This window comes from Ranitomeya variabilis, chromosome 6 (genome assembly GCF_051348905.1).
Source record: "Ranitomeya variabilis isolate aRanVar5 chromosome 6, aRanVar5.hap1, whole genome shotgun sequence".
Lineage (NCBI taxonomy): Eukaryota > Metazoa > Chordata > Amphibia > Anura > Dendrobatidae > Ranitomeya > Ranitomeya variabilis.
In genome coordinates this window covers 63215096-63229343 of record NC_135237.1, presented here as the reverse complement: position 1 = coordinate 63229343, position 14248 = coordinate 63215096, and the positions used below count along the sequence as shown (strand labels likewise).

At 39.8% G+C, this 14248-nt stretch overlaps 1 protein-coding gene across 1 annotated transcript in view; it reads right to left on the bottom strand.

Annotated features, from left to right (window-relative positions):
- Positions 1–14248, bottom strand: part of VIPR2 (vasoactive intestinal peptide receptor 2) — a 96846-nt gene that overhangs the window by 76593 nt on the left and 6005 nt on the right. The window contains exon 2 of the mRNA XM_077268553.1: positions 692–794. Coding sequence (XP_077124668.1) covers positions 692–794 — 103 coding nt within the window. The remainder of the gene's footprint in view (positions 1–691; positions 795–14248) is intronic.

The following is a 14248-nucleotide window of genomic DNA, read 5'->3' as shown; positions in this document are numbered from 1 at the left end:
TATTGATTTCTGAACTCTTCCTGAGTTAAAACATTAGTATTGTTGTTTCTAAATGATTATGAACTTGTTTTCTTTGCATTATTTGAGGTCTGAAAGCACTGTTGTTGTTTTTTTTAATTATTTTCACCAATTTTCTTTGTCAGAAAAAAAATACAAAATTTATTGTTTGGAAATTCGGAGACATGTTGTCAGACGTTTATAGAATAAAAGAACAATTTACATTTTACTCACAAATATACCCATAAAGAGAAAAATCAGACAAACTGAACATTTTGCAGTGGTCTCTTAATTTTTGCCAGAGCTGTACCCCAGGATAAGTTACTGAAGCCCTAGGGACTGTAGAAACATTACCTGCATTTTCCACATTAATCTTTTGTTTGTTATACCCTAGAAAAACACAATTTTTCCAATATCTTATTGTAATATCTATTGACGTACTCGCTCTGTCAAGCTTTTTTCACTATTTTTCTAGTTTTTGTACTGCTTCCTTTTACTTGGTCCTTTCAACGGTATCTTCACACACAGCAGTTCACTTGCAGGAAATTCTGCATCTGTCCTATTTATTTGACTGGCGCTTTCACAAATTCATGCAGATAATATCAATACAACCTCTTCCAGATTTATGGGAATGAAGTCTCCTTGGCTATGTAATGTGATAGAATCCCAACAGATATAATATTTATGATCATACCTCTAAATTCAGGATGTGGTTGCCTGCCCATCTTATCTAGGCATTTTCTTTCTTCAACCTTAATTTCCAGCTGGAGATAACACTCTGGGTGAAAACCATGGACCTTAGGGACACAAAGAAAGCAAATTAGTTGCTCCAGTAATATAGAATGCATTGTGACACAGTTAGCCAGGCATATACTATAATGTACAGATATAGATCATTAGAACGGAGCCATATATAAGTCCTAAGACGGACAGCAAGAACTCCAACACAATACATGTATAATCTGACAAAGGAGTTACACAACTTCCATTTAAGGTATAAAAAGATAATAGTATTTATTTAATAAACATCATAAAAATTCAAATGCATTACAAAATTATCAGTCACAATAAGGTCATAGTGGGGTAACTATGTGAATAATGGATACGGGTAACAGGCACCATATAACACACCGAAGGTCAACGACTGGAGGTCACAGGTTCAACAAACACAGTATATTAAGAACGTTTACACAATGCTAGTCCCACTGCGGACCCTCTAACAATAGTAAATCCATAAACATGTAAAGGACTGGACCTCACCCATTTCAGTCGTGGTGTGTATGTGGCAGCTGGCGAAATGACAGCAAAGAGTCATTGTAAATGCTATGTTCTCTAAATGAGATATAGTCAGCAGTGGGGACCGCAGGGATCTGTGCTAGGACCAATTCTTTTTAACCTCTTTATTTATGACCTTGTGGATGGGATTGAGCCTTTGCTGACAACACCAAACTATGTAGGGTATTAAAATCTGACCTTGACATTACAATATTGCAAAATGATCTGAATAAGATGTCTGAATGGGCAAACACTTGGTAAATGAGGTTTAATGTATATAAAAGTAGAGTAATGCACCTGGGATGGAGTAATCTTATTGCTGCATATACACTAAATGGGAGTATACTGGGGACTACAGAACAGGAGAAGGACTTGGGTGTTCTGGTTACAAGTAAGCTGAGCAGCAGTGCTCAATGTCAGGCAGCAGCTGCAAAAGCAAACAAGATTTAGGGTGTATGAAAAGAGAGATAAAATCCTGTGATCCCAGCGTATTGTTACCACTGTATAAATCTCTAGCGAGGCCACATCTAGAATATGGGATCCTGTTTTGGGCTTCACATTTAAAAAAAGATATTCAGAAGTCAGAATCAGTTCAAAGGCAGCAAGTAGTTTATTACCATGTATGGAAGGCCTCTCATGTGATAAGAAGTTGAAAAAGTTAGGCTTCTTTAGCTTAGAAGAAAGACTCCTCAGAGGGGATCTCATTAACATGTATAAATATATGTGTGGTCAATACAGAGGACTGGAACATGGCTTATTTCTTCCAATGACAATACTAAGGACCAAGGGGCACTCACTACAAGTGGAAGAAAGGCGATTCCGGCAGCTAAATAGGAAATGGTTCTTTACAGTTAGAGCAGTCAGACTGTGGAATGCCGACCACAAGAGGTAGTAATGGCAGACACTACAACAGCCTTTAAAAAAGGGCTGGATGATTTCCTCAGTACACGTAATATTGTAGGTTATTGTTAAATTAGTGACAAAATGTATGATTGGTGGAGACAGGCTGAACTTGATTGTCCTAGGTCTTTTTTCAACCTATGCAACTATGTATTATTAAGCTGATCATCTTGAACTACACATGTCAGGATAAGTTGAGCGATGAAGAAAAGGAAGGACACATCTGCACATAGTTTTATGCTATTTAGGTTATTCTGCACATGCTTGATGTTATTCCTGGCTACATTTATGCCATAATACTACACTCGTGACAAGGGGTCAGTAGCTCTTGTGTTCTTGATCTATTTAAATGATCTTCAGTCGCTGGTTGAAATCTAACAACTCCTAAAGGTACCTTCACACGAAACGACATTATAACGATATCGCTAGCAATCCGTGACGTTGCAGCGTCCTCGCTAGCGATATCGTTTCGTTTGACACGCAGCAGCGATCAGGATCCTGCTGTGATGTCGCTGGTCGCTGAATAAAGTCCAGAACTTTATTTGGTCGTCCGATCGCTGTGTATCGTTGTGTTTGAAAGCAAAAGCAACGATACCAGCGATATTTTACACTGGTAACCAGGGTAAACATCGGGTTACTAAGCGCAGGGCCGCGCTTAGTTACCCGATGTTTACCCTGGTTACTAGCGTAAAATGTAAAAAAAACAAACAGCACATACTCACATTGCGTCCCCTGCAGTCTGCTTCCTCCTCTGACTCAGCGCCGCAAAGTGAAAGTGAAAGCAGCACAGCGGTGACGTCACCGCTCTGCTCTCACTGTACGGCGCTCAGTCAGTCAGGAAGTGGACGCAGGGGGACGTGAATGTAAGTATGTGCTGTTTGTTTTTTTTAGATTTTACGCTGGTAACCAGGGTAAACATCGGGTTACTAAGCGCGGCCCTGCGCTTAGTTACCCGATGTTTACCCTGGTTACCAGGGGACCTCGGCATAGTTGATCGCTGGAGAGCGGTCTGTGTGACAGCTCTCCAGCGACCAAACAGCGACGCTGCAGCGATCGACATCGTTGTCGCTATCGCTGCAGCGTCGCTTCGTGTGAAGGTACCTTAAGTGAAGTTAGAGCCATGGACACGTTCTCTGCACTTTGTTGTGGAAACCTTTCAAGGAAATCAGTAGATCTTAACTTACTTTCATCTTGGTTTTTGCAAATAGGTCCACATTGATAAATGCCTGATGAAAAGAATTAAGAAGCAAACCACAAAGGAAAAATGAATACTGGAGATCTGTATCTAAAAAGCATAAAAGAACCACCTGAAAATGATTTATGGATGTGCATTTACAGATTTGCATTGAAAACAGAAGGAGACACAAGAAAGAGTCTGAGTGGAGACAGACGACTCGGTGGCAATGTGTGGAGTCACCGTACCAAATAGTCTAATAGGTAGACACAGTTCTATGTCTATTGGTTTTCTGGCAAATATTTATTAGTAGCCACGTTTTCTATTTTGAAGGCCACAAAGTCAGAAGTAATCAGAATGGAAGAAATACTTGGAAGAAACTCATCACTGCATGGATGAAATATCTGAATCTTTTCTTTGTTTGCAGGGCTAATTCATTTAGTAAAAGTCTTGTCCTCTTTTCATCCTTGTTGTCATTGTTTGTTCATGATAATCAATGATATTTCATTAATGCACTGATATTTTTCTAATATTTGGAATGTTATCTGATTTAACAACAAATAAACAGTTTTGATGTTTATTGAGGTTAGTCAGGACTACTTCGCTAAAATTGAATAAAAAGAAAAAATGTCCCAAAGTTATGTCTCATCAAGGAAATTTACTGAAAAATTAACTAATGGTAAATAAAATATAACCTTTACTAAATATCCTAAAAGAAGTAGAACGAGCTTATTAAATAATGAAAAATTGTAACGAAAAAACTCGATTGAAAAAAGCTAGTAATGGCTTCATCAAGAGTGAAGTTATAAAGTATAAATAGATTGGACTAGCTACAAGTGGTGTCAGATATATAGATATTCTTCCCTTAGGCTGGGTTTATACTGCTTTATGGCACCGCGGCATAACGCAGTGTAACACAGTCCGTTAACGCTGCCATTAACCCATATTTTGGGCGCATCGCCAACGCATGCCATAATGGGCGTGCGCTAGCGATGTGCCGTCATTCTGTGAGGGACCCTCAGATGCGGGCTGCAGTGTTTCCGGGTCCATCACCACTAGCGCAGATAGAGCATCTGCTAGCTCTATCTGCGCTAGCGCGATTGCATTTCGGCACTTGCGCTGACACAGCCCGTTTAATGCATGTGTTGAATGGGCTGCTTTAACGCAGTATGAACCCAGCCTTAGGGCAATAAAGGAGATAAATAACCCAATTTACAAATAATGTGAACAAGTAAAATGCTCCCCCCCAGGAGTATCAGATATAACCTTAGCGGAAGCTATTGCCTCCCATGATAAAATATATAAAAATCAGGGTATTTTGGATTATTGTAACAATTGGTACAGCTAATACCTAGAAAATAGTGGAAAATCTCAAATTTTAAAAAATACTTAATATTGCAGAAGCCCTAGGTATAACAACTGCAATTGTACAGAGTTTGGACAATTGTTTCAAACACAACATAATCCCAAAAAACCTTAAGCTCTATCCGCCTAATTAGTTTGCTCGATAAACAAGAAAAAAAGACACCTGAGGACTGGAGGCAACAACTAAAAAACTAAAGGCCCAAATGGAAATAGCTTAAAAATAAAAAAAATAATTCAGAGTTTGAAATATATGAATATATGTTAGAACAGACTGTTGAGAAATTATAATCATCAATGAAGGAAAGGAAACATAGCTCACTAGGTATCTTACGCTATTTAAGGAGAAGACGGCTTATCAATTCACAGATATTTATGCATACTCTGATATCTCTTTGTCCGAAAGGGAAGTATCTGACTTTGAAAGTAATAATCATCTCTCATACTCTCATATTATAGAACTCTAAGAGATTCATTCTTTAGAGGGCAAAGACAAGGCCAGGATAGAATGAGAGGACACAGAGGTTATCAAGGTTCTAAAAAAGGTTTTTTAATCAGGAACCAACTGGAACTCCAGACCACCAGAAAAAAAGGAGGTCAACGATGAATCATTAGATGATGAAAATAGAACTTCCTATCTAGAACCTTTTACACCACTGGCCTAATACTTTGGTTTCCACTACCAACAATTCCAGTATTATTACTCTCTTCATGGGTTATTATCAATGATGTGGTGACCCTTTTTAACAAAGGGCTATCTTTTCTTAGCATGACCAGATTCAGTGCATTCAATTGGATTAAAGATGTAATCGTATTTGCTCACAAATTAACATGGGCAAAGTTTCACAAAAGTCATAATGTTCAACAAATAGCCGTACCGGGTCTTGAAGAGGATGATCATCTGCAATTTTTGTTAATGATGCAACTGGCAGATGAGGGTTCGTGTGAGGATGGAAAAGATCCCTTTACAGACCTCAGAAATATGTAGAAGCACTAAGACCCCATCCATTGGAAGATACAGTGAATATCGACCTATATGTTAAGTCAGTGACAGGTAAACTGGAATTGTTGGAAAAACGAGCCCTTGGAATGCATTAGGATAGTAATCTACCCCCTGCCCTCACACAGGCATTAAAGACACTTGGATTCGTCTATCATCATCAAACAGACAAAGGAGGAAACTTTGTTATTTTGGATACTTCACATTATAGGGAATTATGTTTACGTATTTTATTTGATGGTGAACTTCCGAGAATCTTAATAGCAAAAGTGAATTCACATTTCGTACTATTGAGTCTGCCTTCCTACTTGATGTACACAACATATATTCTTATTCTTAAGAGAATGGAAGGTATCTCTTGCTCACCTCTAACATTCCTTCCCAGTCCAGATTTGAAGACCCTTTATAGCTCCATCCCACATCAGAAAGGGTGTGAAGCCATTAATTGGTTCCTAAGTTTCCGGGGTCTTCAATATACAGTGCATAACGATTTTGTTCTTACTTTACTCCTATTTATTCTCTCCATTCTCTCCTATCACCAATTGATTGGGACTGCAATGGGCAGTCCTTGTGCGCCAAGTTTTGCAAATCTTTATCCTGGCTGGTGGGAGGATCAGGTGGTCTTTACCAATGAGATGGACAGATATACATCGTCTGTAGTCCTATGAGCAAGATATATAAAAGTCATCCTGATCATATGGTAACATTCTGTTGTGTGAGGTTCAAGGAATTTGTCAGTCTACTCAATCAAAATGACTTGGGCATCTACTATACAAGTGAGATCCAGGCAGAACAATTAATGTCCTGAATATTTCAATTATGAAGATTGATTTGGGACTTTTAAAGATTATGTTGCATAATTAGCCAACATCAACAAAAGAAGGCACTTCGCCTAAACGCGCATTGGGGCAGTGGCACCGCAACCTCCAGGTAACAACAGGCATTTATTGCATGTTTCCCTTTTTTTACTCTTTGGTTTCTCAACACTGTTTGCAACTTTGTTTTCACTCCACCACTTTTGACTTATTTGTTTCCGCTTCACATTTGTTTTACTTTGTATGAAAACATTTGTTTGCACATGCACTTATAACTCCTTGAGCATTATATTATCTGTTTATTTTTGCCTGTATGTTGCCTGTTTTTGTTTGTGGTTCCACATTCTGGCCAGTTACTGTCATTACCTTCCTCAGCCATATATGGCTTTTATGTTGTTCTTGAATAAAGGTTTACACTTTGTAATTTGGTTCTCTGGAGCTTTTCTTTGCGCTTTATATGATTTTCATAGTTTCTGCACTGAGCCTACTGCATTAATCCTTTCACCCTTATATATTGGTCACTGGACTGTATATCTACTGGGGTGTTTATATTATCTAATATATATATATATATATATATATATATATATATATATATATATATATATATATATATATATATATATCTCTGACACCACGTGTAGGTAGTCCAATCTATTTATATTTGATAACTTCACACTTGAGGAAGCCATTACTACCTTTTTTTCATTCTATTTTTTTCTTTACAATTTTTCATTATTTTGCGGTGCTCGTTCAACTTTTTTAGGATATTTAATAAAGGTTATATTTTATTACCCTTAGTTAATCTTTCAGGTTATTCAGGACTATTTAATTTATTACTACAGGCCTAAGAACTAATAGGCAGGTAGTTGCTAACTATCTGCCTGTTGTGCCTGGCACCGATCTCTGCGATCACAGACCACTCCTGCTGCCAATTCAGGGGCTTCCGCTGACGTCATGTTGACAGAGCAGTTTCTTTTCTTCTGCTCTGCTGATGGGGCGTGACTGCAAATGTCACAATGTCAAACTGATTGACAGCCGACTCTCCACTGCCTAATTGCTGGGAGCCTGATGTCTATTAGCATGATGTCAGCAGTCACGCCATATCAACAGAGCATCCCAGAAGAAGAAGAGCTACTCTGTTGATGTGAAGCAGCTGGATCGCCAGCAGGAACAGTGAGTAACTACTTTGAGCTAGCGCCGGGTAGAACAGGCGAGTAGTTGCTTTTGTTAACGTTTTTAGGTTCATAGTAAAAAAAATAGTTCTGGACAACCCCTTAAAGCGTCTGATCTCAATAGTTATTTTGGAATATCTGTATTGGATTTGTGAACCAGAATGACACAGGGGTTCTAGGCTCTATAAAATCTTTTTTTCTAAAAGTGTTTCCTAATAACAATTTGGTTCTACTGCCACCATACTGAGATTTGTTGGAGAACCCCTCTAGTCTGTAAAGGATTGAACTCCATTAAAGGGATCATGTTATCAGATTCATTTTACCATGAATGAATCAAACTGGACTCATGTATGTATGACGCTGAGTCACTTTCCACAGACAAGCCGTGAGTCGGGAATGTCAAGGAGTCTGAGGTCAAGAGTAAGGAGGGTATGTCATAAACAGAGGAAAGAGACAAAAGCAGAGTCAGGCCACAGTGCAGGATCAGAATTCTAAGGTCAGAGTGCATCATGGCAAAAGGGTTATATAAATGGGTAGTCAAGAGGCAAATCTAAGGTCTGGCAACAAAGATCAGAATATCCGAATTCCAAGCACAAAGCAAACACACCACTGACCTGAAAGCTATGATTGGCATAGCCAGCCAACCAAATGGCTAAGCAATCAGCATAAAATGGTGACTCCTGGAGGATTTTCGGCACCCCTGGTCTAATTGGGTGGCAAGGAAATCTCATACACAAAACTGACAGCGCAGCACACCTCTGCATACTTCAGGATGGTCAAGCTGTCACTCAAAATGCTAACAGTCCGGCACGCCCATGCAATCCATAGGACGGTTGAGCTGTCAATCACTGAGTCAATAGGACACAGTAAGCAGCGAGATCGTGACAGCATGATTACAGCCGGTTATTCTTTACTCTGAAACACAGCGACATTTGAGATTAAACATACTTTGAAAAGCCAGACGGGGTCTCTCTGTCCTAGCTGACTACTGTGAGGTAGAATCCTGTCCTGCTCCAGTTGACTGACAGGTCTTTACATAGGGAGAGAACTGTCAGTCAAATAGATCGGGCAGGGAGAAGTTAACAAGGGATCCAGCTCAGACTGGCCAGCCAAGACCTTGGGGGTACGTGAAAGGTTTCATAGTAGATTTATTTTGAAATACCACATTGTTTTAGAATAAAATATACCCAGCTGCAATCCACATAGCCAGTGTATGATTCATGATGCTTGTGGTTCGGGCACGATGAATTTGATGACAGTTCTTTCCAACTCAGAGTCTCCTAATAAATTATTATCTGAAATTATTAATTTCTAAACTAGACAACACTTAAACATTAAACAGTAAAGAATTATATTAACAGATTTACTTTCATCAATTTCATTTTGGATCTTCTTCCACATTTTTATCAGACTTTGTCCTTCGCCCCGGCCACAGGAAGCTGAGAAAAGTAGTTTGCAGCTTAATAAAGGAAAACTCGAACACCCATTAAAGATGAATGAATTGATTCTTATTGAATCAAATTTGTGTTGAACTTTTGGGAATTTTCTGGTCAGTGAATTTGAACAATAAGCGAATCGCTTTGCACAAATTGTTTTATATGGCCGCGGCCATTTTACACATGCAGAAGACTGCGTTAGCCAGAGAAGGATCACTGACCTTGGGTGAGACTAGGCTAGTGTTCCCGTAATGTCTTGCAAAGCTGTTACATCAATTAGTATAGCTCAAACAATCAGGGACTAACACAGCCTGTATAAAAGCAGAAGCAGAAAATTCAGCAGCCATTTTGGGATGAACCTGGAAAGTGAAAGGATTCTCAGCTCCCAGTTTAGCCTTAGAGATTGGGAGAGAAAACCAGAAAGTATTGAAGACATTGTACAGATAGTGTGTTACAGCACAGCAGGGAAGATGTGTGTGAGAGAAACAGAATAATGTGGATTTGAATGTGAGAGTCACTGTGTCTGTGAGACAAAACCAAGGAAAGATGCATAACCCGCAGCTGCTGCTTGCTTGATCACTGTGGTTATATTGCTACTTCCATTCACTCTCACACTTCTTTTGCATTTATGCAGAAGCAATCCCCCAATATTCCCAAAGAAAAAAATATTTAACTCTGTGAGTACCTCAAAAAAGGCTACCTCGAGAGACTTTATGCTAGTCACTCCATCTAACAGATCCCGAAGGATCCCCATGGGAAGGGTGGAACTGTCAGCATACAGAGGGATGACAAGTGAGAAACAAATAGTCACACTTTTTTGGATGAGAATGGGGCTGATTTTTGTATACGCTCATATGATCCCAGCCTTGGACGTGTTTTTTTTCAGTGCAATTGGAGGCTTTGGAACAAATCAATTAGCTGCAAATCTAATTTTCTGTTTAAATTCTGTGTTCCATGGCAAATTTGAATTTTAGAAGATTCACTAATCACTTGCGCTCATGTATACTTTCAACATCTGACATCTAAATCATAAGATTTTTAGACTGTGTGCCCACAATGGGATTAGGTGAGCTTTCGACTATGCAGGTTCAAAAACTCAGCTTTTTATAGTTCCAGCAAAGTAGATGGAATTTGTAGCATAAACTGACCTGCCATGTGTGTTTCAAATTCACAACATGCCAATTTCTCTTGCGGGTACTCTGAGTTTTATGTGCAGATTTTCCCCAATAGATTTGCATTAGATGCGAAAAATTCATAAAACGCGCCTACATTTTTAGTGCGTTTCTGCCTTGTAAAAACATTTTAAAAAAGCATGTAATCCCCACGTGACTATATCAACAAAGTTTTGTCAAAGCCAAATATCAGGAAGTATCAAAAACAAAGCAGCATTATTTAAAATATGACACATCAAGGAGAGACCAAAGCCGCAGTAGTAAAAATGTGATAAAAACGGACGTAAAAAAAAGTAAAAAACACAAGTAAAAAACACAAGTAACCTAATTTATATAGTAAACCTCAAAGGGTATATACCATGCCTAGATCCATGGCGCTTCCAAACATTAAATAAATAAAAAAATAGACGGAAGCTATATGCCATAAAATTACAAAAATAAAATGTATTGATACAACATTAAAAGATCAAAGGTAAAACCACCAGTTAGAATGGGGACAATGTGCAAAAAAACAGCCCAAAAAAGGGTACATAAATTACAGGTGAATCATCACCTTTAAGATTGGAGCCGTTACTAGACTTAAAGTGAAGATTAGGTATTTATAAATTTGTGGAGCAGTGAAGCTTCCAAAATTTTTTTAAAAATATCATACATAGTATGGCAGTCAAAACATAACAAGCCCCATAACAGTGTTTGCAACATCCTTATATATATTCCATTGTCAATCTATATAACAGTAACTGCCTCCACATGATTCAGCCACAAAAAATTATGAACAAGTTTTCAATTAGTGCCTAATTGTGACATGTGCAGCAAAAAAATCCATAAGAAGGGGGCATGATAGTAAGGAGCAAGGATAGGAAACCTTAAGGATGGAAATAAAGATAAATAAGTACTGTACCTTTAAATGACTGTGGCACCCCTACATTTTGGACATTACATGATTCTATTGGTTTTAAGAGGTGTTTCTGGGAGATCGAAAACATAAATTGCGTTATAGATAACTTTGAATTAGGTTTGCCTTCACATCTCATTGATTATTACTCTACATACTTTCTTCCAACCCTTCCTTATCTTAGACCCTATGTCTTGATCACTGAATTGTTTCTCCCAATGTTTAAAAAAGTTTTGGGTTTTACGCCCAGCGTTATATTTCTTTTCTTGCTGTATAGGAAAGAAATAGAAGATGATCTCGCCAAGGCCCTCACCAAGCAGTTAAAATCATTAGAGATGTTTTATTGGGTGACGTCTTCCAATTGATTCATAAGAGAATATCCAATCTGTTCGAAAATAGAAGTGTGTGGTTGGAATTTAAGTGAAACTTCTCAATTAGTTCCCATTGTTCCAAACACCTCGTTTTTGTGGGATGCAACAAATGTGTGATGTTATGTATACCTTTTGATCTTCGCTCTTTAAACAATTTATTTTCAACTCCCTGCAAAAACTCAGGATTATTCCAGAGAGGTAAATGTTTAGAGATTCAGTATGACTATATCGGATATCCCTCGGTTTTATATTTGGATAGAGTCAAATATTCCTATTATACCTCTTGAGATCAAAAAGTAATCTATCCTGGACCATGATTTTCAATTGTGCGAGTAGTGAGTGAACTCCCTGTCCTGAGGGTGAAAATGTCTCCACGTATCGTGGAGGTCACTCGAAGTTAACAATGGAGGTAGTATCTTGTCATGTCACCTTATTATTTGGGTTATCTCTTTTTTGCATCTTCTGTCCTCATGTACAATAACCACTGAGTTAAAATCCCCTCTCAAAATCTTATTAGTGTTTGGGTCTTCTTGTAATTTTATTTCTAACTGGAGGAAAAATGCTTTGTTGTTCTCATTTGCAGTGTATATGTTATATATTTTATAAACTCTACCTAAGGTGGTTCAGGAGATAACATGGAGTTTACTATCCCCATTCCTGTTTGGCTTGAACACTTTTTTACATTCATTAGTATCCATATACACCCATTAGTTTGAGAGAAGATATTCATAGGGAGCACTGAGTTTATCCACTTCAAGGTCAACTTTAAAGAACTATCGGCGACGTCTTAAATTTGCCACGTCAACCATGAATTCAGATTCTTCAAAACCTTGGATTCTGCTTCTTCTTGATCACGGCTCTAGAGTCTTGCTTTTTCCTGTTTCTTAAATTTATAGGGGGACCTTTACCTTTACAGGCCAGACCTTATAATAGTAGTTAGAGTTGGTGACATCAAGAAATCATTCGAAGAGTATGGGGGGAAATTTCGAAAGGAAAAGAAAAGAGGGAAAAGTGAGAAGAAGAAGAAAAAAATGCGAAAAAAATGTGGGGAGGGGCACATAGTGCTAAGGAGAGGGTGGAAGGGGGAGAAGAGGAAGGGAGAACATATACTCCATACAGTCTGCATTGTCAGTGACCAGGGTTGAATTCCTTTTTCAGATCTGTATCTGCATCGTCTTCAGCAGCAGATATTTTGGCCACTATTCTGTTCTTTTGTTCGGTTGTTTCGTTTAGCTGTTCCAGCATTGCATGCAGTGTGTTAGTGATTGTCTCTTTTAGAGCATGCAATATCTCCGGCAATAATTGACTGGCTACCTCAGAGGCTAGTCATTTATAATCCAGTGCCAATACCTGTGTGTCCACCAAATAGGGGTTTTCTGCATCCATAGTCATCTGCTGGTGGTTTTCATCCTCTGGGGTTTGAGGTGCGTGAAAAGTAGGCAGTGCCGGCGACATGTTTCCCTCAAGTTGCTGAGACCTCGGCCGAAGCTCTTTTGTTTTTGATCTGCTGCCAGAAAATATCGTTCCATAAATATGGAACGAGTGTCTTGGGGAATTAGGTTCCTGGCTCAGGCATCTGAGACAGTTGTTTTGCTCCGATATGAAGGACAGGTCAGCAGGGTTATCAGGAGCTCACATGTGGGCAGAGGGGGCCTGCATCTGGCCCCGTCTCATCTGCCCATCGATCCCGGGCCCCAGCAGCAGGTTTCTGATGGTACACTGAACCCACAAGGCAATAGTTAATGTCACCAGCCAATCGGAGGCTGGCAGCTGATGTCAGCGCGCACGTCGCTGGCGTATGACGTCATTGTCATTCGCCGGCGAGTCCGCGCTGAAATGCCTGGGGTGGACGTCGGCGCTGGACAGCGGCCAGGTAAGAAAGGTGTTTTTTAAATTTTTACTGAATGTGGCAAGCCCGGGGCATGATAAAGACAAGAGGGCAGGATGGGAGACACGGGGGCAGGAATGAAAACAACAGAGGGGGCAGGAATGAAAGCAACGCTCGGGGCACGAATGAAAGCAACACTGGGGGCAGGAATGAAAACAACATTGGGAGCAGGAATGAAAACAACACTGGGGGCAGGAATGAAAACAACACTGGGGGCAAGAATGGAAACAACACTGGGGGCAGGAATGGAAACAATACTGGGGTCAGGAATGGAAACAACACTGGGGGCAGGAATGGAAACAACACTGGGGGCAGGAATGGAAACAACACTGGGGGCAGGAATGGAAACAACAGTGGGGGCAGGAATGAAAGGAACACTGGGAGCAGGAATGAAAGGAACACTGGGGCAGGAATGGAACCAACACGGGGGGCAGGAATGAAAACAACATGGGGCAGGAATGAAAACTACACAGGGGGCAGAATGTGCAACACGGGGCAGGATGTGAGACACATGGGGCAGAATGTTTGACACAAGAGGCAGAATGTATGACACAGGGGGAAGAATGTGTGACACAGGGGGCAGAATGTGTGACACAGGGGGCAGGATTTGAGACACGGGGCAGGATTTGAGACACGGGGGCAGGATGTGAGACACGGGGCAGAATGTGAAACACAGGCAGGCAGGCTGTGAGACACAGGGGGCAGGATAGAGACAAATGGGGCAGGAATATGGTGCATCATCATGTGCAGGATGGAGACACATGGTGCAGGATGACAGGGCAGGATGG